This window comes from Crinia signifera, chromosome 3 (genome assembly GCF_055691185.1).
Source record: "Crinia signifera chromosome 3, ASM5569118v1, whole genome shotgun sequence".
In the NCBI taxonomy this organism is placed as follows: domain Eukaryota; kingdom Metazoa; phylum Chordata; class Amphibia; order Anura; family Myobatrachidae; genus Crinia; species Crinia signifera.
The window spans coordinates 12,797,371-12,823,300 of NC_139219.1; the positions used below are offsets into that span (position 1 = coordinate 12,797,371).

The following is a 25,930-nucleotide window of genomic DNA, read 5'->3' on the forward strand; positions in this document are numbered from 1 at the left end:
CAGTGATCGCCGGGCGCACGCACTCACCATTGCAGCCGGGGGGTGTGTAGTCGCGCCCATGGGAACGCTCAGCACTGTGACGTGGGTGCCGGGGGCGGGCAGCTCACATCACTGGACGTCAGCTGCCCGCCATTTTCACCTTAGGAATACAAGCAGACACCTTAGAGCGTCTTAGTTTTGCATGTAGCCTCCACATCATCGCAGACCATCGAATGATGTGGGTGTTTTCCCATAGGCTGTAAATGGTTGTTAATGTAAAACACCCATTCGCTGCCGTGCGGCCGAATTTGGCCTGCAAAAGGGGGGGGGGCTTTTGCAAGCAGCGGGTTGGCAAAAAATGACACGCAGCGCTGTGTGTCAACCAGAATGACCCCCAGTATGTGTTCTCGAGTTATATTATTGGAGCAGTGAATGTCGGGAAAATGAAGATCGGTTGTGTTAGGGGGTACATTTAATAAAGCTTCTAAAAATGAAAAAAATAAAAATAAATAGGTGCTGTTGCTAATAGCAACCAATCAGATTCTATAATTTTCTAGTATGCAATAGAGAAATGATAGACAAAATCTCATTGGTTGTTATGGACAACAGCAACGATTTTTTATTTTTAGAAGCATTAGGGTTAAAATATTTTCTGACAATGGGCCAGATGTACTAAGCTCGAAAAGCGATAAAGCCAAGAGAGATAAAGGCCATTCTGCCCCTAACTGTCACACTAAAAGTGGTGTTTGAAAAATGCCAGTTGGGGGCTGATTGGTTGGTGGTTTCTCTCTCCACTTTATCACTTTTCTAAGCTTAAAGCCCCCATACACTTGAACGATGTTGGGCCGGAACGTAAAATCTCGACGGGTCATGTGCACATCGTCCGCAATGTCGTTACGATGCGTGGTCCCATGGGTTGAGAGGTCGGCCTCAGATCATACGTGCTGCACGTCACTGCGGTCATAAGCAGACTGCTCATTCGACCGCTCCATGACCAGCATACAATCAGGTTATATGCAGGTCTTCCTGATCTATGGCCGGCTTTAGTACATTCTGCCCAATGTGTCAAATTCTATTTAAAATGACACGAAAATATAGAATTATCGCTGGTGGGCTGTTGCCTCGGCAGTAGTGACATTATGCAGTTTCTTATTGTGCAAGTGACGAAAATAGTAGTCGGCGAAATTGGGGTGGCAGCTCCATAAAATATCCATTTCTTCCTGTTGTATATGTGCCACAAATCCACACGTGGTGGCGTAATGTCCCTTTACAGTTCCCCAAACTCAGGCGTTACGGAAATCTAACAGTCCATGTTTGCAGGATATCAATGTGTGTGTCTATGGCCCTTATTCTGGTTGGTGCGGCCGGAGCCGCACACGGTGCTCCGGCCGCACAAACCAATCCCCGCCCACGAGACGGATCGCCACGGCCGTCCGTACACGGACGGCTGGCGATCCGCATAAAAATGGTGGGGCGTACGCCTCCACCATGGTGGGAGCTGCCCCCTGCATTCGATGGTCGTCGACCATCGAAGGCAGGGCCGCACGCCACAGCAGCTCCCGCAAGCTGAGACCACACGGACAATCGTCCGTGTGATAGCTTGTATGGGGGCTGAGAGCTGACATCCGGCGACGTCAGCTTTCCGCCCCCATCAGTGGCGTCATACCCTGATTAGCATGCATACGCCCCGCGTTTGCATGGGAACGCCCATGAAACGCGGGGCGTATACATAGGGAAATGAGGGTATGAAGCCCCTCACGCCCCTATACGCCCCCTTTGCGGCGGACAAAATACGTCTGCGGCGAATGGGGCTGCACATGCGCAGATTGACCTCTGCGCATGTGCAGACTAAAAACATCGGCGGTACGGCCGCACGCGGGCCGTACCGTCCGATTCAGAATAAGGGCCTATATTAGGATCTGTGATTATACCAACTAGAGTCAACTGTGCTTAAACATGGATATCCTGAAAATGAGATTTATGTCTTACCTGGTAAATCTCTTTCTTCGAGAACATCAGGGGCCACAGCTTTACTTTGGGTAATAGGAGTGGGAGTGAGCTCCAGCACCCTAGAGGATAACTTTAACTGCCTCCCAGGCAGTCAGGCTCCTCCCCTCCTATACCCCGCCTCCAGGCCACGGACCTCAGTTTTTTAACAAGCCATGGCAGGAGACAGGAGAGAAGGAAGAGAAGCACCACACAGAGACACATTCTGAAACATGTTAGTACCCTCAACAGAGGAGTAATATATAAAACCAGTGAAACGTAACTTGTAACGTAACTGAAGCAGGCGCGGCAGGGAGGGATCCCTGTGGCCCCTGATGTCCTCGAAGAAAGAGATTTACCAGGTAAGACATAAATCTCATTTTCTCCTTCGGGAGACATCAGGGGCCACAGCTTTACTTTGGGACGTCCTAAAGCAGCCACCTATGGGTGGGGACGCGCCTGCGCCGCAGCCAACACGCTCTGCCCGAAGGCAGAGTCCTGGGAGGCAAATGTATCAAAAGCGTAAAAACGTACAAAAGTAGCAGCTGACGACCATGTCGCAGCTCTGCAAACTTGCTCAGCTGTAGCACCGCCCCGAACAGCCCAAGACGCTCCCACAGACCTAGTGGAATGTGCCCGGATACCAGCCGGAACCGGGAGAGAGGCACCCAGGTATGCCTGCCGGATGACAGAACGAAGCCAGCGGGCAATAGTCTGTTTAGTGGCCGGCCATCCCCTCTTTTGAAAGCCATACAGCACAAAGAGGCAGTCCGTCTTGCGAAAGGACCGGGAGCGGCGCACATAGATGCGCAGCGCCCGTACAACATCCAAGGATGGTTGATCCAAAGATGCATCTAGCCCTTGAAAGGCCGGAACCACGATTTCCCGGTTAACGTGGAAACTGGACACCACTTTTGGTAAGTGAGAAGGGACAGTACGAAGAAAGGCCCGGTCATTGTGTAAGACCAGGAAGGGGGACTTACAAGACAGGGCAGACAGATCGGACACCCTCCGAGCTGATGCTATTGCCAATAAGAAAACCGTTTTCCAGGTGAGCCAACACAGGTCCACTGACCGCAAAGGCTCAAACGGTGGTTTCTGGAGTGCAGATAGCACAAGGGAAAGGTCCCACGGAGCAACCGGGGGGACAAAGGGAGGCTGGATACGCAGAACCCCCTGCATGAATGTGCGGACATCCCGCAACAGTGCTAATCGTCGGCGAAACAAGATGGACAAAGCCGAGACTTGAACTTTCAAGGTAGATAAGCGCAATCCAGCCTCCAGGCCCTTCTGTAAGAAGGATAGAATCCGAGCCAGGCGGTAAGACTTAGGATTGAAGTGGCGAGTCCTACACCAAACGAAGTAAGCCCTCCAAACCCGATGATAAGCTCTCGCAGAGGAAGCCTTTCTTGCTCTAAGCATAGTGGAAATTACTCGAGCATTAAACCCCCTAGATCTCAAGAGGGAGGTCTCAACAGCCACCCCGTCAAAGCCAGATGTCTCAGGTCTGGATGCAGACACGGACCCTGAGAGAGAAGGTCCCGACGCAGAGGCAAGCGGATCGGGGGGGCCACCGACAGAGCCTGGAGGTCTGAGAACCAGACTCGCCTGGGCCAATACGGGGCCACGAGGATCAATGTGCCTCCCTCCGCCTTCAGCTTGCGAATCAGTCGCAAGAGGAGGGAGAATGGCGGGAAGGCATACATCAGCCTGAACGGCCACGGAGCGGACAGAGCGTCCACCAAGATGGCGGCCGGGTCGCGGGCCCTGGCTCCGTAAGAGGGAACCTTGTGGTTGTGTTGAGAGGCCATCAAGTCCACCTCGGGTAAGCCCCACCGATGTACCAGCATCTGGAAAACCTCCTGATGGAGGGACCATTCGCCGGCATTCAGTGTTTGACGGCTTAGGTAGTCTGCTTCCCAATTCTGGACTCCCGGAAAAAAGACCGCCGATAGAGCTGGAATCTTCTTCTTCGCCCACTGAAAGATGCGGGATGTTTCCATCATTGCCGCCCTGCTGCGGGTGCCACCCTGGTGGTTGATATAAGCCACTGTGGTGGAATTGTCCGACTGGACCTGCACCGGACGACCCCTCAGCCAGGGTTCTGCCAGGCAAAGGGCTCGGAAGACCGCCCTCAGTTCGAGGACATTGATTTGGAGCTTGGCCTCCGATGTAGACCAAAGGCCCTGGAAAGACCTCTGGCAAGTGACCGCTCCCCACCCGCGGAGACTGGCGTCCGTAGTGAGAAGGGTCCACTGATGGATCCAGAATGGGCGTCCCAACGTGAGGTTCTGGTCTAGGAGCCACCATGAAAGAGAGAGACGGGTTGTCGTGATAAGGTTATCACCTGAGATCGGAGAGAGAGGTAGGATCCCGACCACTTGGAGAGGATCTCCTTCTGAAGGGGGCGGGAATGGAACTGGGCATATTCTGCCATGTCGAAAGTCGACACCATGGAACCCAGTACCTTCATGCAGGCATGTATGGACACCCGTCGAGGATGGAGGAGCCGACGGACTCTGGACTGTAGAATCAGACGACGGTCCTCCGGCAGGTAGATCCTCTGATGGATGGTGTCCAACCTGGCCCCTAGGTGAACCATCGACTGTGCCGGAATCAATGAGGACTTGTCCCAATTGATGATCCAGCCGTGTCGCTCCAGAAGCTGTATTACCACCCTCAGGTGGTCCTGGAGGAGTTCTGCAGACGGAGCAAGAATCAACAGGTCGTCCAGATATGGGAGTATCCGGATCCCCTGGTTGCGCAGACTGCTGCCCATTACTGCCATCACCTTTGTGAACACCCGGGGAGCAGTGGATAGACCAAATGGTAGGGCTCGGAACTGGAAATGTTGGTCCAGGATGGCAAAGCGCAGGAACCGCTGGTGTTCTGGGCGAATGGGGATGTGTAAGTACGCATCCTGAATGTCCAGGGATGCCATGAAGTCACCTGGCTGAAGGGCCAGGACAATGGAGCGCAGAGTCTCCATCCTGAATTTTGGGACCCGTACAAACTTGTTTAGCTTCTTTAGGTTGAGAATGGGCCTGTAGGAACCGTTTGGTTTCCTGACCAAGAAGAGGCTGGCGTAAAACCCCGAACCCCTTTGGGACAAGGGGACGGGTATGATGACCCCTGTTTGAAGCAAACGTTGGACTGCCAGTTCTAGCGCTTTGCGCTTTTCCGGGTCTGATGGAAGACTCGTGGAAAAGAACGATGTTGGTGGGCGATGCCAAAAAGTTAAGGAGTAGCCCCGAGAGACCACCTCCTGAACCCACGCGTCTGTGGTGGATTCCAACCAGATGGGGGAAAACTCCAACAGGCGACCGCCCACCCTGGGGTCCTCCCGGTGGGGGCCCCCCCTGTCATGCAGCGGGCTTGTCCGCCGGCTTTGGGTCAGGGCGTCTTGTGGCCCAGGGACGTCTGCCCCTAGCACGGGAGGATCTGCCTCCCTGGGAAGATCTGGAGGAGAAGGACTGTCCTCTACCACGGCCCTGAAACCGAAAGGACTGAAAGGCCGGCCGGGGCCGTGTAGTCGGGGTGGATGGTAGGAAGGCAGTCTTTGATGCTGCCACCGTAGCCACCATCCTGTCCAGCTCAGGACCAAACAAGAGGGAACCATCGAATGGAAGGGCTTCCAAGGCCCTCTTCGAATCCGTGTCCGCCTTCCAGGAGCGCAACCAAAGTGATCTGCGAGCAGCCACTGCTGAAGCTGACACCCTGGAGGAGAGAGTAGCGGAATCAAGCGCCGCTTCGCCTAAGTAGAGGGCAGCCTGATGTATCAATTCTATAGTCGGCAGAAGGGTATCTGCTGGGGCCCCCTCAGACACCCCTGTTGTGAGGGCAGCGGTCCATTTAGTTAGAGCCATAGCCACCCAGGCTGACGCCAGGGCCGGCCTGCCCGCTGCCCCTGCCGTGGTGTATATCAGCTTCAGGAAGTTTTCCAACTTCCTATCCGCCGTATCCTTAAGAGACGCTGTAGGTATGGGCAACAAGGAGGCTTTAACCAGTTTTGCCACATGAGCGTCTACCCTGGGGGCTGTCTCCCAGGGGATCCTGTCCTCCTGGGGGAGAGGATAGAGGAAGGAGAAACGTTTGTGAATGATAAACTTCCTATTAGGGACCTCCCAAGCTTCCTTAATGACCGAGTCCAGGTTATCGGACTTGGGAAAGCGACTGAAGGAGCGTTTAGGGCGCTTAAAGATAGGGCCCGACTCCGCAGGCGGGTCAGCATGGTCGTCTACTAGCAGGACCTTCTTAACCGCTGTAATCAGGCCTGGTACATCAAGGCGAGACGGGGGGTCCTCTCCAACACAGGCATCCCCTATGTCAGCGGCGACGTCAATGGCGTCATCGACTGCCTCCTCCACATAGTCATCATCATCGACATCGTCTTGCTCCTCCTCCTCCTCCTCATCGTCAGTATCCTGCCCGAGGAGGGGGCGGAGTGGCGACGGTCTTCTAACTAAAAGCCTGCGTGTATCTGCGGGCAGTGGACCCTCCCCCTGGGCATCCAATGCTGGGGGGGCTGCACTCGCTGCCGATGAGGACGGCATGGACCGCTGGGGCAGCGCAGCCGAGACTTTATCAACTAGCTGCGCCATCATCTGAACAAGGGATGAGGCCCAAGCAGGCTCCTGAGAGGAGGCCGTAGGCGTGGGCAGCGCCTGCGCATTGTAGCAGCCTGCGCATACGCCGTCCTGTACATAGTCCAGGGGAGATAGGCCCGCATTACAGGCTGTGCATGACAGCAATGCTGGGGCGTCCCCCTTTTTGGACTTGCTCTTCGGCATAACTACTGTAAGTACAGGAGGGCTGAGTACAAAAAGACACCAAATACACTGCAGCAGCTATTGGGTTAATAAGTACACATATACAGCAAGCATACAGAGGCATACAATGCAAATAGAAAGTCAAAGGCACTAGGCTCTTGCAGCAGCTATGGCTGACTGGAGCACTCAATAACTGTGACCTGTGTCCCGCAGGAGAGGTACAGGGGGGACTTGCCCAAGCCTCCTGGCAGTGAAAGAGTGGAACCTCGGGTGGCACTGGAGCTTCTCCGTGTCCCTCCTCACGTGCAGCCAGGCAGACAGGAAGGGATGTCAGTGGCGGGAACTCTCTGTGCGCCAAGCACAGTTCCCTGCCTACTGTCCCCGGGGGAGGGGCTGATGTGGGGGGAGCCTCCTCCCCCTGCTAACAAATGGCCCCAGGGAAGGTGTCCACATGCAGCGCTGGTAAAATGGCGGGGATCCGGCGCGCGCCGGGCGGCCCCGCATACCAGCGCTGCTGCCCACAAACTAGTTTCCCTGGTGGTCCAGCGAGCCGGCCGACCGCTTGCTAGCACAGCCGGCGGTCACCCCTCGCCGGCTGTAGCAGCCATCTCTATGCGCCTTGCTGCGCTATCGCACACGCTCCCGGCGGGGAGCGTGTATTACTCACAGTGCCGTCCCGGTTCTTCTGAAGCGGGCGCCTGTGGTCCCCGGCGTCCGGCTGTGGCTGCAGGCTCCCCAGTGCCCGGGGGCCGCTGCTGGTCCCCACCCGCGGGTGGCGAGGCAGCGCCAGACCCGGGTGTTGGAGCCAGCAGTGCAGGGGTCTATTCAGACCTCCAGCGCTGCTGCTCTGATCAAAAAAAAAAAAAAAAAAATTAAAGTTATGGCTGCTAAATAGCAGCCCCTCTTTTGGGTGCATCTGGCTCCTGCCAGCACCCTAGAAAAACTGAGGTCCGTGGCCTGGAGGCGGGGTATAGGAGGGGAGGAGACTGACTGCCTGGGAGGCAGTTAAAGTTATCCTCTAGGGTGCTGGAGCTCACTCCCACTCCTATTACCCAAAGTAAAGCTGTGGCCCCTGATGTCTCCCGAAGGAGAAAATCTGGAAAGCTATGGTGCTTCGATGACCGAGTTTTGGGAACCCGGCCTTAAAAGGTTCTCTGCCCAGTTAAGGCAGCAGTCGTGTTGGCCAAAGGCAATTCTCAGGTGCGCGATGAACGCCTGCATTGTCATGAGGTCAAAGGCACTGAACATAATAATATGTAATACTATGGCGCGGTTTATAGGCAGGTCAGCGCCATAATTAGCAGAAGAGAGGACGTCGCTGCTGCCCTCTGCAGTGTACCAGCACGCAGCCTTTCCTGCTGTCGTATACAGAACAGCCAGTGAGAGCGGAGAGTCTGCAGACAGCATTTTATCTCCCTGGTATCTGAAAGCAGCATCTACGACACACTCGGAAACATGCACTAAGTGGCACCAGCATAGCCACTGTTAGCCGTAATGGGATTATGCACTGCAGAAATACCCACCAGTCTTCGGATCGCAGCCTGCAGTCCTTGGCCTCTTTCTCCAGGGACTGGGCTTTCACCTGAGGGATAAAGAATGTAAGTTAGATGTCCGTGTTCCTAAACATTACATCTCGCAGCCGAGTGATGCAACGGAGGCCAGAACAGTGTCCTCTCATTACCTGCACAATAAAGGGTGACAGTGTGCAACCATTCCCGTATACTGCGGACAGACAACAGCAACGAGCTCAAAGTGGTCTCATGTCATTGCACAGCACAATGTGTGGCAACCCAGAGCTAAATAAATATCGATGTTTACCAGCAAATCTAAAAATATGGGTCCCATGTCACATAGTGCACAGTACCGATGTTTGAGACAGGAGCCAGAACTGTACTGTGGATGGGCAGTACCGATCCTGTGTTGGTGGATGCAATATTGTTGCAGACGGTCACTGATCGACAGCCTGCTGCCGATTGGGGATGGGAAAGGGGGCCATCTGTTTTGGGGGAGGGACAAGGTCAGGATCTCCGCTACAAGAGAGATTCCCTGGGCTCTTGGTGGCAGCTGCAGCGGACCACCTTGTGTGTCCCTACTGGATGCAGTCGCCTCTTTATTTATATTAAAAAGTATAATATAGTTATTAAAACATAAAATAATAAATATCAGAACATAAACGCAATTCATATGCGGCACCGATGCTTCCATTGGATAAGTGGCAGGATATTGCATCCTGGCCTGCGAGTATTACACAGTATTATAATAAATAAACTACTCCAAAAGATTCCCGATTTCCTGATTACACCATCTTAAAAAGTACTGGACTTGAATCAATTCTTGGGGACTGGATACAAAGTATAAGGGTCTATACAGCCAGTTACAGTATTCTGCCACTTATCCTTTGGAAGGACAGGTTGCGTTTATATTGCTCAGCATATCAACAGCGTTTCTGGTGTTGTGGGACAATTCAAAATTCAAACAGGGGAGGCACAGCAACTGCCAGTGAGCCAGTTTGGAATGGCAGTTGGTGGCAGCTGCTCTGCCTCCCCAATTTGAATTTTGAACTGCTGCAGCCCCGCCTCTGGAGCCTCCCCTTATAAAATTCTAAGCTAGGATTAATAACGGCTTCTGTGCTGTTAAAGAGGTTTTTCAACAGGCGATGAAAAAAAATAAAAATAAATGAGTCTGAACGGATCAGAGGAGGAGATTTCCTTAAGCTGAATCAGCAGAGTCAGCAATGCGATGTCACCGTCACACCCACACTGCCTCTTTCCACACTGTCAGCACACGGGGCCGAGGAAGGAACTGGAGTCATGTTTAATGCAGGAATTTCCCCTCAAACCCGTAAGAGAAGAGATTTTCTGCTTACCTCCAGCTTTGCCTTGTCGCTCTGCAACTTTTCGATCGTCTCCATGTATTTTTGCTTCAAGCCGTCCACGACAGCTTGGTGCTGAGCGGCGCCCGTCTCCAGGACTTCAAGCCGACTCTTCAGCTCATCCTCCACCAGTCTGTGCTTCTCGCTGGCTTCAAAGAACTAAGAACAGAGAAATGAACCCTGTGCTAGAGCATTACGGTCATCACAGTCTCTGTGGTACGCTGAAGGGGTGTACAGACGGTTTGATGAGGCCGTCGATACCGATTCAATTTAGATGGCTGCCGGGACCGGGATTCGAAGATGGATGCTGCGCTTCGGGATCGTATCTAGATCGAAGGCCGTTAACGCTGTTCGATTTAGATTCAATTTCTCAAGACAAAAATCGAATCAAAACAGTGTCCAAATTGAACCATAACAGAGACTTACTGATACACAATCTGGTACTTGTTTCCTAGCACGGCGCCCGTCGTACTGGAACGCATACCTTAAGTTAAGGTAACTTAAGGTATGCGATGGACGCGATTTTCTGTTAATTACCGGGCTTTATTGCCGGCAATAAGAAAATCGCGTTGATCGCGTCCATCACTTGCCATTATAATGGCATGCGATGCGATCGACACAATTTTACATAGGGAACAATGGGAAATGGGCCAATATGGCCCATTTCTCATTGTATATGCACCCTCATGGGTTTTAAGTATGTGAAATGTCCCCCCATTGTTAACGCCACCCCACTATTGATGCCAACCCGAAGCGTGGCGAGCCCGCGAGGGGCGGCGGTACGCGTCCTACGACCTTTTCATAGCCCCACTATCCACGTCGGTGTGGAGTTGATTTTATACAGTGTGGCGAGTGCAGCGAGCCACCGAGCCCGAAGCAGGGCGAGCCCCGCGAGGGGACGCGTATACCTGTGAAGTAATGCGCGTCCGCTTGCCACACCTTATAAAATCAACTCCACGCTGACGTGGATAGTGGGGGTATGAAAAGGTCATAGGACGCATACCGCCGCCCCTCGCGGGCTCGCTTCGCTCGCCACGCTTCGGGTTGGCGTCAATAGTGGGGTGGCGTTAACAATGGGGGGACATTTCAGCCATGAGGGGGGGTATGTAATTAAATTTGGGGTTTCGGGGGCTTTTTACATTGATTCCAATGTAAAAATCGCGTTGATCACATGGCATGCGATTTGGTTGCATGCGATCGACGCCATTTTTACAGTCCCGATCCTTGCGATACAAATCGCAGGCGCCGTGCTAGGAAACAAGTACCCACAATCTATATCTAGGGACATAAAATATCCCATGATACAGTAGCTTGGTGGTTCCTCATCTTTTGTGAAACTACCGGTGCACTCATTTCTCACAGACACCTTTTAGAAGATGCACAGGTGGAGCTAATTATTTATTAATTATTCTCTGTGAGGGGACCTGGAAAACAGGGACTGTTGGGAGTCCTTGTGGACTGAGTTTGGGAACCACTGATCTAGAGGAAGAGGGCAAAAAAAAAGGCTACGGGACTGCAGCTGGTAGAACCCGCAGAGGAAGCACTATCAGGAGGGTAGGATAGACTGCAGTTAATGGGGCAGAGGTATGTTTAAGAGATTGAAGTTTGGTGGAAAGACTGGCCAGGCCTGAGATCTATCGATAGCACTGCTGGGAATACCTGCACACATGGAGAAATCCATATCTGAACATTTTTTGAATTATAACATTTTATTGAAACCATGTGACATATACATGGGCGTGTCATAGCTTATGACTGCGATCTCGTATGTTTTGGCATTTAAATTCAAACAGCCATGCCGGGAAACCAACGTCTGAGCCTCTGTACACATATCTTCTCATGGCACCGCTGCATACAGAATCACCATTGTGGTGGCATAATCGTACACGTCTGAATAAGGCCCTCGGTGGGAATTCTGCCTCAGATCACAGACGGACCTGTACTTCTAAGATATACCGATTTCACTGACCTGAATGTGCAACCTCTCGTTCTCTTCTATCTTCTTCTGAAGGTCCTCATCAAAGACGCTTTTCTGTTCCTGACTCAGCTGAGAAGACTCCACGTGCCTCTGGGAGACAGAAGGGTATAGCAGTAATTATTGGGCACTTTCCAATCACTTATTGATGTATTACTTTTGTCGAAAGGGCCTAAGCTCAGATGAAGAACTTAGTGTAATTGAATCAACAGGTTTTCACAATCAATATTTTTTCCACAGATTTTTTTTTAGGGTATCCAATTAAATCCATTTTTTACCTCTGTCTCCCCAAAAATGTGTTTTTCTTGCAAAAATACCAAAGGATCTGCAAAAAGTCACAGGCCTATGTATTTTCAGGCCAAGATCAAGAAAAAAAAAAGGGCTTCTTAGTGTGGATTTGGTTGCGCATGCCTCAAAATCCAAGGTAACCACTTTAAAATAAGTCATACCCTACATGATAATAGCAGCCATGGTAAGGCGTCTCTGCTTCAGTCCTATGCTACATGATAATAGCAGCCATGGTAAGGCGTCTCCTCTCCGGTCCAACCCTACATGATAATAGCACCAGCCATGGTAAGGAGTCTCTGCTCCAGTCCTACCCTACATGATAATAGCAGCCATGGTAAGGCGTCTCTGCTCCAGTCCTACCCTACATGATAATAGCAGCCGTGGTAAGGCGTCTCTGCTTCGGTCCTATGCTACATGATAATAGCAGCTATGGTAAGGCGTCTCCTCTCCGGTCCTACCCTACATGATAATAGCACCAGCCATGGTAAGGAGTTTCTGCTCCAGTCCTACCCTACATGATAACAGCAGCCATGGTAAGGCGTCTCTGCTCCAGTCCTACCCTACATGATAATAGCACCAGCCATGGTAAGGCGTCTCTGCTTCGGTCGTATGTTACATGATAATAGAACCAGCTATGGTAAAGAGTTTCTGCTCCAGTCCTACCCTACATGATAATAGCACCAGCCATGGTAAAGAGTTTCTGCTCCAGTCCTACCCTACATGATAACAGCAGCCATGGTAAGGCGTCTCTGCTCCAGTCCTACCCTACATGATAATAGCACCAGCCATGGTAAGGCGTCTCTGCTTCGGTCCTATGCTACATGATAATAGCACCAGCCATGGTAAGGAGTCTCTGCTCCGGTCCTATCCTACATGATAATAGCAGCCATGGTAAGGAGTCTCCTCTCCAGTCCTACGCTACATGATAATAGCACCAGCCATGGTAAAGAGTTTCTGCTCCAGTCCTACCCTACATGATAACAGCAGCCATGGTAAGGCGTCTCTGCTCCAGTCCTACCCTACATGATAATAGCACCAGCCATGGTAAGGCGTCTCTGCTTCGGTCCTATGCTACATGATAATAGCACCAGCCATGGTAAGGAGTCTCTGCTCCGGTCCTATCCTACATGATAATAGCAGCCATGGTAAGGAGTCTCCTCTCCAGTCCTACGCTACATGATAATAGCACCAGCCATGGTAAGGCATCTCTGCTCCGGTCCTACCCTACATGATAATAGCACCAGCCATGGTAAGGAGTCTCCTCTCCGGTCCTACCCTACATGATAATAGCACCAGCCATGATAAGGCATCTCTGCTCCGGTCCTACCCTACATGATAATAGCACCAGCTATGGTAAGGCATCTCTGCTCCGGTTCTACCCTACATGATAATAGCACCAGCCATGGTAAGGAGTCTCCTCTCCGGTCCTATGCTACATGATAATAGCACCAGCCATGATAAGGCATCTCTGCTCCGGTCCTACCCTACATGATAATAGCACCAGCTATGGTAAGGCATCTCTGCTCCGGTTCTACCCTACATGATAATAGCACCAGCCATGGTAAGGCATCTCTGCTCCGTTTCTACCCTACATGATAATAGCACCAGCCATGGTAAGGCATCTCTGCTCCGGTCCTACACTAGAGAATAGCACCAGCCATGGTAAGGCATCTCTGCTCCAGTCCTACCCTACATGATAATAGCACCAGCCATGGTAAGGAGTCTCTGCTCCGGTCCTACCCTACATGATAATAGCACAAGCCATGGTAAGGCGTCTCTGCTCCAGTCCTACCCTACATGATAATAGCACCAGCCATGGTAAGCAGTCTCTGCTCCGGTCCTACCCTACATGATAATAGCACCAGCCATGGTAAGGCATCTCTGCTCCGGTCCTACCCTACATGATAATAACACCAGCTATGGTAAGGCATCTCTGCTCCGGTTCTACCCTACATGATAATAACACCAGCCATGGTAAGGCATCTCTGCTCCGTTTCTACCCTACATGATAATAGCACCAGCCATGGTAAGGCATCTCTGCTCCGGTCCTACACTAGAGAATAGCACCAGCCATGGTAAGGCATCTCTGCTCCAGTCCTACCCTACATGATAATAGCACCAGCCATGGTAAGGAATCTCTGCTCCGGTCCTACCCTACATAATAATAGCACAAGCCATGGTAAGGCGTCTCTGCTCCAGTCCTACCCTACATGATAATAGCACCAGCCATGGTAAGGCATCTCGGTACTTGTGAGTTATCTGGGCGTCCGATTTTTTGATTGTATGCCTTAAGTTAAGGCATACAATCAGATGCGATGCGATATCGCATCGCATCGCATCGCATGCGACCATCGGATGCGATGACCCGATTTTTCCATAGGAATCAATGTTAAAATGGACTGAGTCCATTTTAACATGGAATTCAATGGGAAAAAGGGGTCCTATTCATACCCCTACTATCCAAGTGGGCATGGAGTTGGATATAAACCTGTGGCGAGCATAGCGAGCCACCGAGCCCGAAGCGTGGCGAGCGAAGCGAGCCCCGCGAGGGGACGGTATTCCGTGTCCGCTCGCCACGCTTCGGGCTCGGTGGCTCGCTACGCTCGCCACAGGTTTATATCCAACTCCATGCCCACTTGGATAGTAGGGGTATGAAAAGGACCCCTTTTTCCCATTGAATTCCATGTTAAAATGGACTCAGGCCATTTTAACATTGATTCCTATGGAAAAATCGGGTCATCGCATCGCATCGCATCCGATGGTCGCATGCGATGCGATGCGATGTCCCGATCCGACCCGATTTAAAAATCGGACGCCCGGATAACTCACAAGTACCGGCATCTCTGCTCCGGTCCTACCCTACATGATAATAGCACCAGCCATGGTAAGGAGTCTCCTCTCCGGTCCTATGCTACATGATAATAGCACCAGCCATGATAAGGCATCTCTGCTCCGGTCCTACCCTACATGATAATAGCACCAGCTATGGTAAGGCATCTCTGCTCCGGTTCTACCCTACATGATAATAACACCAGCCATGGTAAGGCATCTCTGCTCCGTTTCTACCCTACATGATAATAGCACCAGCCATGGTAAGGCATCTCTGCTCCGGTCCTACCCTACATGATAATAGCACCAGCCATGGTAAGGAGTCTCTGCTCCGGTCCTACCCTACATGATAATAGCACAAGCCATGGTAAGGCGTCTCTGCTCCAGTCCTACCCTACATGATAATAGCACCAGCCATGGTAAGGAGTCTCTGCTCCGGTCCTACCCTACATGATAATAGCACAAGCCATGGTAAGGCGTCTCTGCTCCAGTCCTACCCTACATGATAATAGCACAAGCCATGGTAAGGCGTCTCTGCTCTGGTCCTACCCTACATGATAATAGCACAAGCCATGGTCAGGCGTCTCTGCTCCGGTCCTACCCTACGTGATAATAGCACCTACTTTGGGTCATACATTTATGGATTTCTGAATCGCAGATATATAAGTAGATATGAATGATGCAGGAAAACACGCAGGGGAGCAATAATATGTATATTATATTCTTACATCTAGCGGATAACACCTTAGTAATGAACAACTGGGCTAATAAATCATTTAGGTCATCTCAGACCAGTAATTGAATAGTCCGCTCTCTATTATATTATCTTGGTGGCTCAACACATAATAATGTTCTAGGCCAACACTGCAAAGACTCACAACTTCACAATACACCGCACCAATGGCTGATTCCGGGCCGGACGATGCAGTGCCAGTAAGTGCGCCATCGGCTGGTATTGCTTCTATGGCTCTATACAAAACCTTTCTCTGGTGTACAGCGCATGTCTGAAGGTGCAAGACCCACGCTAAGATATTCAGGAGCATCCAACAAGGATATTATGTCCATCTCAGGCCCTAAAGACTATTTACAAAGCACAGGAGAAATGCAGCTATATTCTCTTTAAGGTGATACTCCTTATTCATTTGCACAATAGTTTTTCTCTCAAATTCCAAATGTGTTCCAACTCATTTATGTCCGACATAGTCTGTCTTATCGGAGACTAGGAAACTGGACGTCACATGGTACCTTGGTCTTTTTGCCCTTGGCTTCCATCACAGACAGTTCCTCCTGCAGCAGCTCCACCCTCTTGGCCAGCTGCTGGTTTCGGAAAGTCAGGCTGTCCATCTCCTGCTGCTGTTTCCTCAGAGACTGGTCCTTCATCTTCATCTGCTCCTGGTGGGAATACAGTAAAAGGTGCGCTGGTTACACTTTTATATCCTAGGACATAACAGGAAATATTAACTCTGGATTATGGACATTATTCTGGTCCATTGGTGGCCCTGCACAGGGGGCGCTCAGGTGACATTTAGAGGACTCGCAAAGCTGAGAAATTAGCAGCTTTGCGAGTCAACTTGAATAACCTCCCATATTTAATTATTCCCTGCAGATAAGGAGATCTGTGGGACACCCATGGCCGGGAACAGGAACGGTACCTCTGACCTTGTAGCTGGCCTGGACTACAGGTGTTCCCCAAACACCAAGTCACTAGACAGAACTGTGGGCGTCTGCTGTAGAACCACAGTTACTGTTATCTAGGTGTAAACCTTCGGTAAGTATACTGTATGCTTTCTTCCTCAAAGGTTGTAGTTTCTGACTCTCAGTTAGGTAAGTATTACGTCTTCCTTTACTCCACAGAAAGTCTTGGAAAGGTTTAGAACTTATTTATTACAGTATTTCAGAACAATAAATACATAGAAAACATTGGCATTATATGGACAATTCAGTACACCGGCTGTTTTTTATTGTACCGGAACATGCATCTGCTCTCGGATTGTCTCCCTCGGCCACGGTTTCCTCAATTAAGCCAACATATCACCTTACCGTATATACTGAAAACAATAAATGTAATTATTACAAACGGTATTCCAGACAGTAAATATTATGGTCAATTCAAGTCATGCATTTCATTCACCGTAAAACTGATATAGAACCTGTACGTCTACTGCCACCTTATTATTGCGCAATAATATCCCAACTCACTTCTATTGCTACTTTTTCAAACTCAGCGCTTTTTCTCTCCTTACCGAGTTCTACCCCGTGGCCACAGTACGGAACACTTTAATACAGGTAAATATAATATTTCTAAAAGACAAACAAAATTACGTGTGACAACTCTAAATTACACAATCAAATCACTGTAAAAGAAAACTCTAAGTAGTAACTGTTAACTTAGGTTGCCGGTGTGGTTCACTTCCCCCTTGACTCAATTCTGATACCAAGTCAGTTCTGTCTCCGTGTTGGGTTTGCTAGCCTTCACGGTGCACCGACTAGATTTTAATACTTTCCTCCAGAAACTGTTGTTTGCTAATTAGAACAGAAGTAAATATCTCTAGGACTGTTGCTGATCCCTGATGCTTGAGTTGCTAGGCAACTGCTGAACGATGCCTAGTTATGAGAGGCTGGTGTGGATGTGCTGAACCCCATCTACATGTCACTCGGTTGCGGTCCCTCAATCCTGCGTTAAGCTGTGTAAATCCTGCTGAGGGCGTCCCCTGACTTATCCAAAGCCGGGTTTAGCCCTTACACAGTGCTATACTTCTTCTGACGGCCCGTGAGGCGTCCCCTTGCTCTATGAAGTAGACCGGGTTTAGCCCCTTTCACTGTGAGCCTGTCCCTGCTCTGATCAAGCCCTGACAGTAACATATACTTTGTGACACTCTGGTTCCTTTCTGAATATACTATTAGATTCCTGCAGCGTGCTAAGCAGATTGGTATCAATATAGCTCTGGATCCTCTAACAATAACTTAGGGTTAGTGATTGTCTCCAAATAACAGGCTGGATTGAGTGAATTGTCCTGGCAATAAAGTATCACTGCAGTGAGCTGGACTGTGCCCGCTGTCAATTATGTGTAGCCTGGGTGGGGATTGGCCTGGGCCAGTGTTTTGGGTTGGCTTGTTACTCACCACCACTCTACAAGGTCTCCGCCTTCACCCCCTGGTCTCCGCCTCTGCAGCCGTCTGAGGTACTGCTTCTTTTCTTCAGCCCGGCCTTCCCCTCCAATCTCCGCCTCCAGACTTGACGCGTTCTCTGACGCCGCCCACCGGACCGTCCTTCACTTCCCGGCTGCACCCGGAACCTGACGCTGCATCCCGGATCGCCCACCGGAGCTGAAGTTCACTTGGCAAAGCCTCCGGTAAATACTATGCTGTCCACAGCACAGCTTCTGCCTTGCCTGCTGCGCAGCTCTGCTGTCTTAACTTCTCCGGGGGAACTGCGCCACAAGAAAACGGCTGTCACTTTTATATACAGCAGCACGCGCTCTCCTTTTTGCCCGCTCACTGCACGAGCGAAATAACTTTATTCCTCTGCCTTACATGCCCACTAGTCAGTTAACCCCTCTGAACGGGGTATTTGAGTTCGCCCTGCGGTGATTGTGGCTTTGGTTAGCTCAGTCCATCCTCCGGTGGGGGAGCTCAGTGCAAAAGTCAAATAATAAACATTTTGCTTGTCCAACATGTCTTTAATATCCCCTATGGGGACAGCATTTTATTACAATGAGTTTAAGTATCCTCTGTGAGGAAGAAACAGTATGGCCTTATATACCTGTTATGCACCGTATGGGTCTTACATATGCATGTTCTAGAAGCTGGGTATATACACCAATACCTTATTTATCATGTGTTCCGTCGGCACCTGTAGCTTTATATGGAGAATTGCATCGTCTCTGTTCTCCTGTGCTCAGGCAATGCTAGAACCAGCTTTAGAAGTGTAAAGGCCACAAAGAACACATAAATATTAACAGGAAACCCATAGAAGTAGAACACTAGAGTTACACATTAATTCTGGGTGTACCAGGGGTGGTCACCCGCTGACCACAGCACCTCTGGTGACTCTCCAGTGAGCAGCATAGAGCAGCGGGCAGCGTTCTGCACATCAGTCCATGCTCTGCTGGGTGCATGCTCTGCGTCACTCATGCTGGGTGCATGCTCTGTTTCTTTTTTGGGGTGTTCTCTAGGCAGCTAATGCAAAATCATTAGCAGCTGAAGAACCCCCGGCCTCTTAGGACTCAGCGGACCAATCAGTGTGTATCCGATGTTCCCGCTTAGGAGGTGACAGCAGTGGGCGACTGTGCACAAGATGGCGGAAGATTCATTTGCATATTTCTGCAAACAAAGCGAGTCGCAGCCGTGCACAGGGGCAGGGGGAGTTCGGCGGGGCGGTGTTTACCTGCTCGCTGGGCTGCGGACACTTGCGGCCCAGTGAGCAGGTCTGAATCGGGCCTGGACTGTATTGGTCACTTAAGTTTCATTGAAATGGTCCCATCTGTATTCCACTGTTCTCTGTGTCCAGTGTGGAGCTTGAATAACAATCTTCATGCAATCGATACTGGGAGCATACGATAATGCAATCGATACTGGAAGCCTACCTTCAGGGCTGCGGAGTTAGCTTGCTCATCCACAACGGCCTTCTTCAGCACCTGGTTCTGCGCCCGCAGCTGCAACAAAAATACAGATTTAGGACGATGCAAAAATGTCCAAAAACAGAAAACCTCTGAATTAGCATGGTCACCCACACCATTGGCAGCATTGGGATATGTTACAGGGGGTGAACCACTTGGCCCATCGAGTCTGCCCTAACCCCGTTGGACTATAACACAGGACATGGAAATGCTTGTTAAATACATGGTCATAGATATGAATCCTCATACATTTATTTTTTAACTAAATAGAATGATCTCTCATTGGGACAAAGCCTATTTAGCGTTCATTCTAACACCCTACACACCTCTCTCTCTTCTCTAGTGCTTCTCGCACCTTCTGCTCTGTATCTCAGCACGGAGATACAGACCAGAGTGTGCTAGAAGCATGACAGCAGAAAGCAATGGATAACTTCAGGTAGGCCCCGCCCCACTGCTCTCCCTGGTTGTGCGGACACAAAACCCTTTTCTCTCCCCAATCAAATCAGCAACTTCCGCAACCAACTCCCTACAGGCATACAGGTTCCTATACACGACACCCCAGGCAGGGAAGAGGAACTGCATGGGTTTTCAAAGATAGCGGTTGCTAGAATGAACACTATAATATACTGATGAAGTAGTATATTCATTTTTTACACATTATTAAAACTTTAAAAGCATGTAATCAAAAATAAATAAATAAAATGAAATGTAAACTTACTCGCTTTAGGTTTCCTTATTTTTCTAGATTCAGGGAATAATATATTGAGGTGCATTCAATGCTGGGGGCGCGCTGTGACAGCGAGCAGTGCTGCCTGACAGTATTCAACTGACCCCGTCTGCCCCCCCTCGCTCTGTTTTTGGCGTTTGTGGCCACAGAAACAGAGAGACTCGCGGCTAAATGCAGCGGGCTCCCTACATGCTCACCCACACATTGCAGGGGGTGACGCCGCCACTCTCCCCCCCATATATTATAGGGTGTGACACTGCCACCCCACTCACACATTGCAGGGGGTGACGCCGCCACTCTCCCCCCCATACATTACAGGGGGTGACCCCGCCACTCTCCCCCCATACATTGCAAGGGGTGACGCCGCCCCTCTCCCCCCCCATACATTATAGGGGGTGACACCGCCACTCTCCCCCCCCCATACATTATAGGGTGTGACACCGCCACCCCACCCACACATTACAGGGGGTGACGCCGCCACTCTCTCCCCCACACATTACAGGGGGTGACGCCGCCACTCTCTCTCTCCCCCACACATTACAGGGGTTGACGCCGCCACTCTCTCCCCCATACATTACAGGGGGTGACGCCGCCACTCTCTCCCCCATACATTACAGGGGGTGACACCGCCACTCTCTCCCCCATACATTGCAGGGGGTGACGCAGCCACTCTCTCCCCCATACATTGCAGGGGGTGACGCAGCCACTCTCTCCCCCATACATTACAGGGGGTGACACCACCACTCTCTCCCCCATACATTACAGGGGGTGACACCACCACTCTCTCCCCCATACATTACAGGGGGTGACACCACCACTCTCTCCCCCATACATTACAGGGGGTGACACCACCACTCTCTCCCCCATACATTACAGGGGGTGATGCAGCCACTCTCTCCCCCATACATTACAGGGGGTGATGCAGCCACTCTCTCCCCCATACATTACAGGGGGTGACACCGCCACTCTCCCCCCCATACATTACAGGGGGTGACACCGCCACTCTCTCCCCCCATACATTACAGGGGGTGACACCGCCACTCTCTCCCCCCATACATTACAGGGAGTGACACCGCCACTCTCTCCCCCCATACATTACAGGGAGTGACACCGCCACTCTCTCCCCCCATACATTACAGGGAGTGACACCGCCACTCTCTCCCCCCATACATTACAGGGAGTGACACCGCCACTCTCTCCCCCCATACATTACAGGGAGTGACACCGCCACTCTCTCCCCCCATACATTACAGGGAGTGACACCGCCACTCTCTCCCCCCATACATTACAGGGAGTGACACCGCCACTCTCTCCCCCCATACATTACAGGGAGTGACACCGCCACTCTCTCCCCCCATACATTACAGGGAGTGACACCGCCACTCTCTCCCCCCATACATTACAGGGAGTGACACCGCCACTCTCTCCCCCCATACATTACAGGGAGTGACACCGCCACTCTCTCCCCCCATACATTACAGGGAGTGACACCGCCACTCTCTCCCCCCATACATTACAGGGAGTGACACCGCCACTCTCTCCCCCCATACATTACAGGGAGTGACACCGCCACTCTCTCCCCCAATACATTACAGGGAGTGACACCGCCACTCTCCCCCCCATACATTACAGGGGGTGACACCACCACTCTCTTCCCCCATACATTACAGGGGGTGACACCACCACTCTCTTCCCCCATACATTACAGGGGGTGACACCGCCACTCTCTCCCCCACACATTACAGGGGGTGACACCGCCACTCTCTCCCCCACACATTACAGGGGGTGACACCACCACTCTCTTCCCCCATACATTACAGGGGGTGACACCGCCACTCTCTCCCCCATACATTACAGGGGGTGACACCGCCACTCTCTCCCCTCATACATTACAGGGGGTGATGCAGCCACTCTCTCCCCCCCATACATTACAAGGTGTGACACTGCCACCCCACCCACACATTACAGGGGTGACACCGCCACTCTCTCCCCCATACATTACAGGGGGTGACATCGCCACTCTCTCCCCCATACATTACAGGGGGTGACACCGCCACTCTCTCCACCATACATTACAGGGGGTGACACCGCCACTCTCTCCACCATACATTACAGGGGGTGACACCGCCACTCTCTCCCCCATACATTACAGGGGGTGACACCGCCACTCTCTCCCTCATACATTACAGGGGGTGACACCGCCACTCTCTCCCTCATACATTACAGGGGGTGACACCGCCACTCTCTCCCCATACATTACAGGGGGTGACACCGCCACTCTCTCCCCCCATACATTACAGGGGGGTGACACCGCCACTCTCTCCCCATACATTACAGGGGGTGACACCGCCACTCTCTCCCCCATACATTACAGGGGGTGACGCCGCCACTCTCTCCCCCATACATTACAGGGGGTGACACCGCCACTCTCTCCCCCATACATTACAGGGGGTGACACCGCCACTCTCTCCCCCATACATTACAGGGGTGACACAGGCACCACCACTCCCATATATGAGGTATATAGCCATGCCATCGGTATATGCAGGAAGGGGCACAGGCCCTGGTGACTGCGCTGCCTGCTCACCTTGGAGTACTCCTGTGCCAGCTTCTGGTACTTGCCCTGCAGCTCTGCGCTGGCCATCCTCAGCCCGGGTACTGGGGGCACGGACGAGACTCACTCTCCAGTGCAGGCTACGATGGCGGTGCCGGGTCCTGGGTCGGGGATGGAGAAGAGCCCGCCTGCCGCCTGGACCATCCCTCCCAGCGCTGCCGGGTGAGAGATGGGCACCGGGTGTACCGGAAGCCGCCTGGTAAACACGACCAACGCCAGTCACCAGCAACCAATCGCCGGGCCCGGTGTCACTCACCAATGACGGCGCAGCTCTCAGCCGCAGCTTACACGGCGACCGGTGGGAGGAGAGCTGTGATTGGCTGAGACGCCCGGGATGCCCACACTCATCATGGAGTCTGTGTGGTCAATGTGCTGAGAGTGGCATGCTGCTGTACATGGAGCATCACCACTCCCATGTCACTGACAGAATGCATCATCCTCCCCATGTGACTGCACAGTGACAGCCTTTCCTAGGTGACGGCCCTTCCTAAGTGACAGCCTTTCCTATATGACAGCCCTTTCTAGGTGACATCCACTTCTAGGTGACAGACTCTCCTAGGTAACAGCCTTTCCTATATGACAGCCCTTCCTAGGTAACAGCCTTTCATAATGACAGTCCTTTCTGTGTGACGATCATTTCTAAGTGACAGCCCTTCCTATATGACATCCCTTCCTATGTGACATCCACTTTTAGGTGACAACCCTTCCTAAGTAACAGCCTTTCCTATATGACAGCCCTTCCTAGGTGACATCCACTTCTAGGTGACAGACTCTCCTAGGTAACAGCCTTTCCTATATGACAGCCCTTCCTAGGTGAGTAGTGACAATCCTTTCAAAGTGACAGACTCTCCTAGGCAGGGCCGGCAACAGAAATCTTGGCTCCCCCACCTAATCCCAAATCCACACAACGCTCTTCTGCATGAGCCTTAACCTTTCGCTGCTCCAGATCCTGCTTTCAGGTGCGGACTTCTCTCTTTCTCAGTCCTGCTGGCTCCGGCTGCTGCTGGCCTGTCACTTTAATAAAAGAATGCTGAGCACCACGAGCAGGCAGGGCAGGTCTTTCGCAGAGTGCGGAACAGACAGTAAAAGTACAGGAGCCAGAGACTGAGGCTACAGCACCAGCGGTGGGTAAGGCACCAGGCCATGCGCAAACACAGAGTAGATGGCTCTGAGCGCCAAGTGGCAGGGCCCACACACAGTAGATGGCAGTGGCACACAGTGATTCAGTCAGACTCAGCCAAAAACAGATGGTGCACAGTAGACGGCCAGCCTGCAAGGGTCACTGACAGGTCAGCTAGTACAGGCAGTGGCCGTGCACAGGCATGGAAGCTCTGGGGCCCTTTATATCTCTGGGGCCCGTCACACTTGTCCCCCTTGACCAGTGTTCCCTCTAAGCTGTGCGCACGTGCGCACGCACACAACTCGAGGAGCATGCGCACAGACATTACAACAGAGCGCACAAAGCAGCACTGGTCCCTTTTTGCAGTTGTGGACTCTATTAATGTGTGTTTCACTCATTAACTACATTGTGTGCTGTGTTTTAAATGTTTAAATGTTTAATATCATTTTGAAGTAAAGTTAACACAAATGCTGAACGTCATTTTCCAGTTATATATAAGTGACGCACAAAAATTAAAATTTCCTTCCAAAATTGCACAGCCAAAATCTTTTGCCGCACACAGCCTTCGTAAAATTAGAGGGAACATTGCCCTTGACCCCCCCTGTCGCCTGCCCTGCTCCTAGGTAACAATCCTTTTTAAATGACGGCTCTTCCTATGTGACAGCCCTTCCTTCCTATGTGACATCCCTTCATAGGTGACAGTCATCTAGGAGGGGATGACAGCCCTTCCTAGGTGACAGCCCTTCCTAGGTGACAGCTTTTCCTAAGTGACAGCCCTTCCTAGGTGACAGCACTTCCTAGGTGACAGTCATCTGGGAGGGGATGACAGCCCTTCGTAGGTGACAGCCCTTCATAGGTGACAGCTCTTTCTAGGTGACAGCTCTTCCTAGGTGACAGCCCTTCCTAGGTGACAGTGTTCCTGTATGACAGCCCTTCCTAGGTGACAGCCCTTCTTAGGTGACAGTGTTCCTATATGACAGCCATTCCTAGGTGCCAGCCCTTTGTAGGTGACATCCCCTCCTAAGTGACAGTCCATCCTATGTGACAGCACTCGAGGTGACAGCCCTCTAAATGACAAAACTTCCTAGGTGACAAAAAAAAACAAAAAAAAAAAACTTCCTAGGTGACATCCATTCCTAGGTGACAGCCCTTCCTAGGTAACAAACAGCCTTTCTAGTTGACAGTCGTTCCTAGGTGACAGCCCTCTAGGGTACAGCACTTCCTAGGTGACAGCCCTCTAGGTGACAGCACTTACTAGATGACATCCCTTCCTAGGTAATAGCCTTTCCTAGATGACAGCACTTCCTATTTGACAGCCCATCCTAAGTTACAGCCCTTCCTTCTTGAGAGCCCTTCCTAGGTGCCAATCCTTTTTAGGTGACATGCCCTCCTAAATGACAGTCCTTCCTATGTGACAACACTCTAGGTGGCAGCCCCTCTTAGGTGACATTCCTTATTGTACCCCTTTCACACTGCAAATGCTGGGGTCAGTCCCTGGATTAGGATACGGGTCCATTCCAGGAGCAACCCTGACATTAGCCGTCTGCAAGGTCCTCGTTTGACCAGGCTTATTGCCGGGTCGGTGATATCACACACTGTTTTCTGCAGGTCACCTGCCAGCCTCACTTCATTATCTGCTGTTCCTGGTTGTCCAGCCATTTGCTCAGGGAACTCGTGCTGCCCAACTCTGTCGGTTCTGGTTCAGTAAGTGCTCTATTTCGGGGGCCCAGGCATTATTCTCTTGCTGTTATTATTTTGCAACATTGCGGGCAGTGCTTCCCTTTTACTGGCCTTGATTGCATGCCCTGGGCCTGGTTTGCTCGTTGTGTGCTGCAGGGTCCCATTTACCCCATCGGGGTTCATTCTCAGGTTTTGTCTGTGCAGTGTCATAGTGTGGTTTGCAGTGTATTGTGTTATTTTGTGTTGCCTTGCTTTCTTATGCTCCCAACTAGGTTTGCGTTTGGTTTGCGACGTGGTCGCCAACTTATTTCTGTTTTCCCCGGTATTGGCTCAGCAGCCGTTAGCTAGTGTTATCCCCAGTTAGGCCCTGTTAGCCAATTTCACCTTTTGGTCTCCTCTGAAGAATCGCCAGGACCTTGTCCACCGTAAGACCTGGTTGCACCGGAGTTGGGGCGGACTTAATTTGGCCTTC

At 51.4% G+C, this 25,930-nt stretch overlaps 1 protein-coding gene across 1 annotated transcript in view; it reads right to left on the minus strand.

Annotated features, from left to right (window-relative positions):
• Positions 1-22,914, minus strand: part of PPP1R21 (protein phosphatase 1 regulatory subunit 21) — a 68,661-nt gene extending 45,747 nt beyond the window's left edge. Inside the window, exons 1-6 of the mRNA XM_083175277.1 lie at positions 22,632-22,914; positions 19,285-19,353; positions 15,944-16,090; positions 11,576-11,674; positions 9,601-9,765; positions 8,258-8,316 (exon numbers count right to left, since the gene is read on the minus strand). Of these exons, the coding sequence (XP_083031403.1) occupies positions 8,258-8,316; positions 9,601-9,765; positions 11,576-11,674; positions 15,944-16,090; positions 19,285-19,353; positions 22,632-22,688 (596 nt within the window). The 5' untranslated portion in view covers positions 22,689-22,914. The remainder of the gene's footprint in view (positions 1-8,257; positions 8,317-9,600; positions 9,766-11,575; positions 11,675-15,943; positions 16,091-19,284; positions 19,354-22,631) is intronic.
• Positions 22,915-25,930: the final 3,016 nt, after the last annotated feature.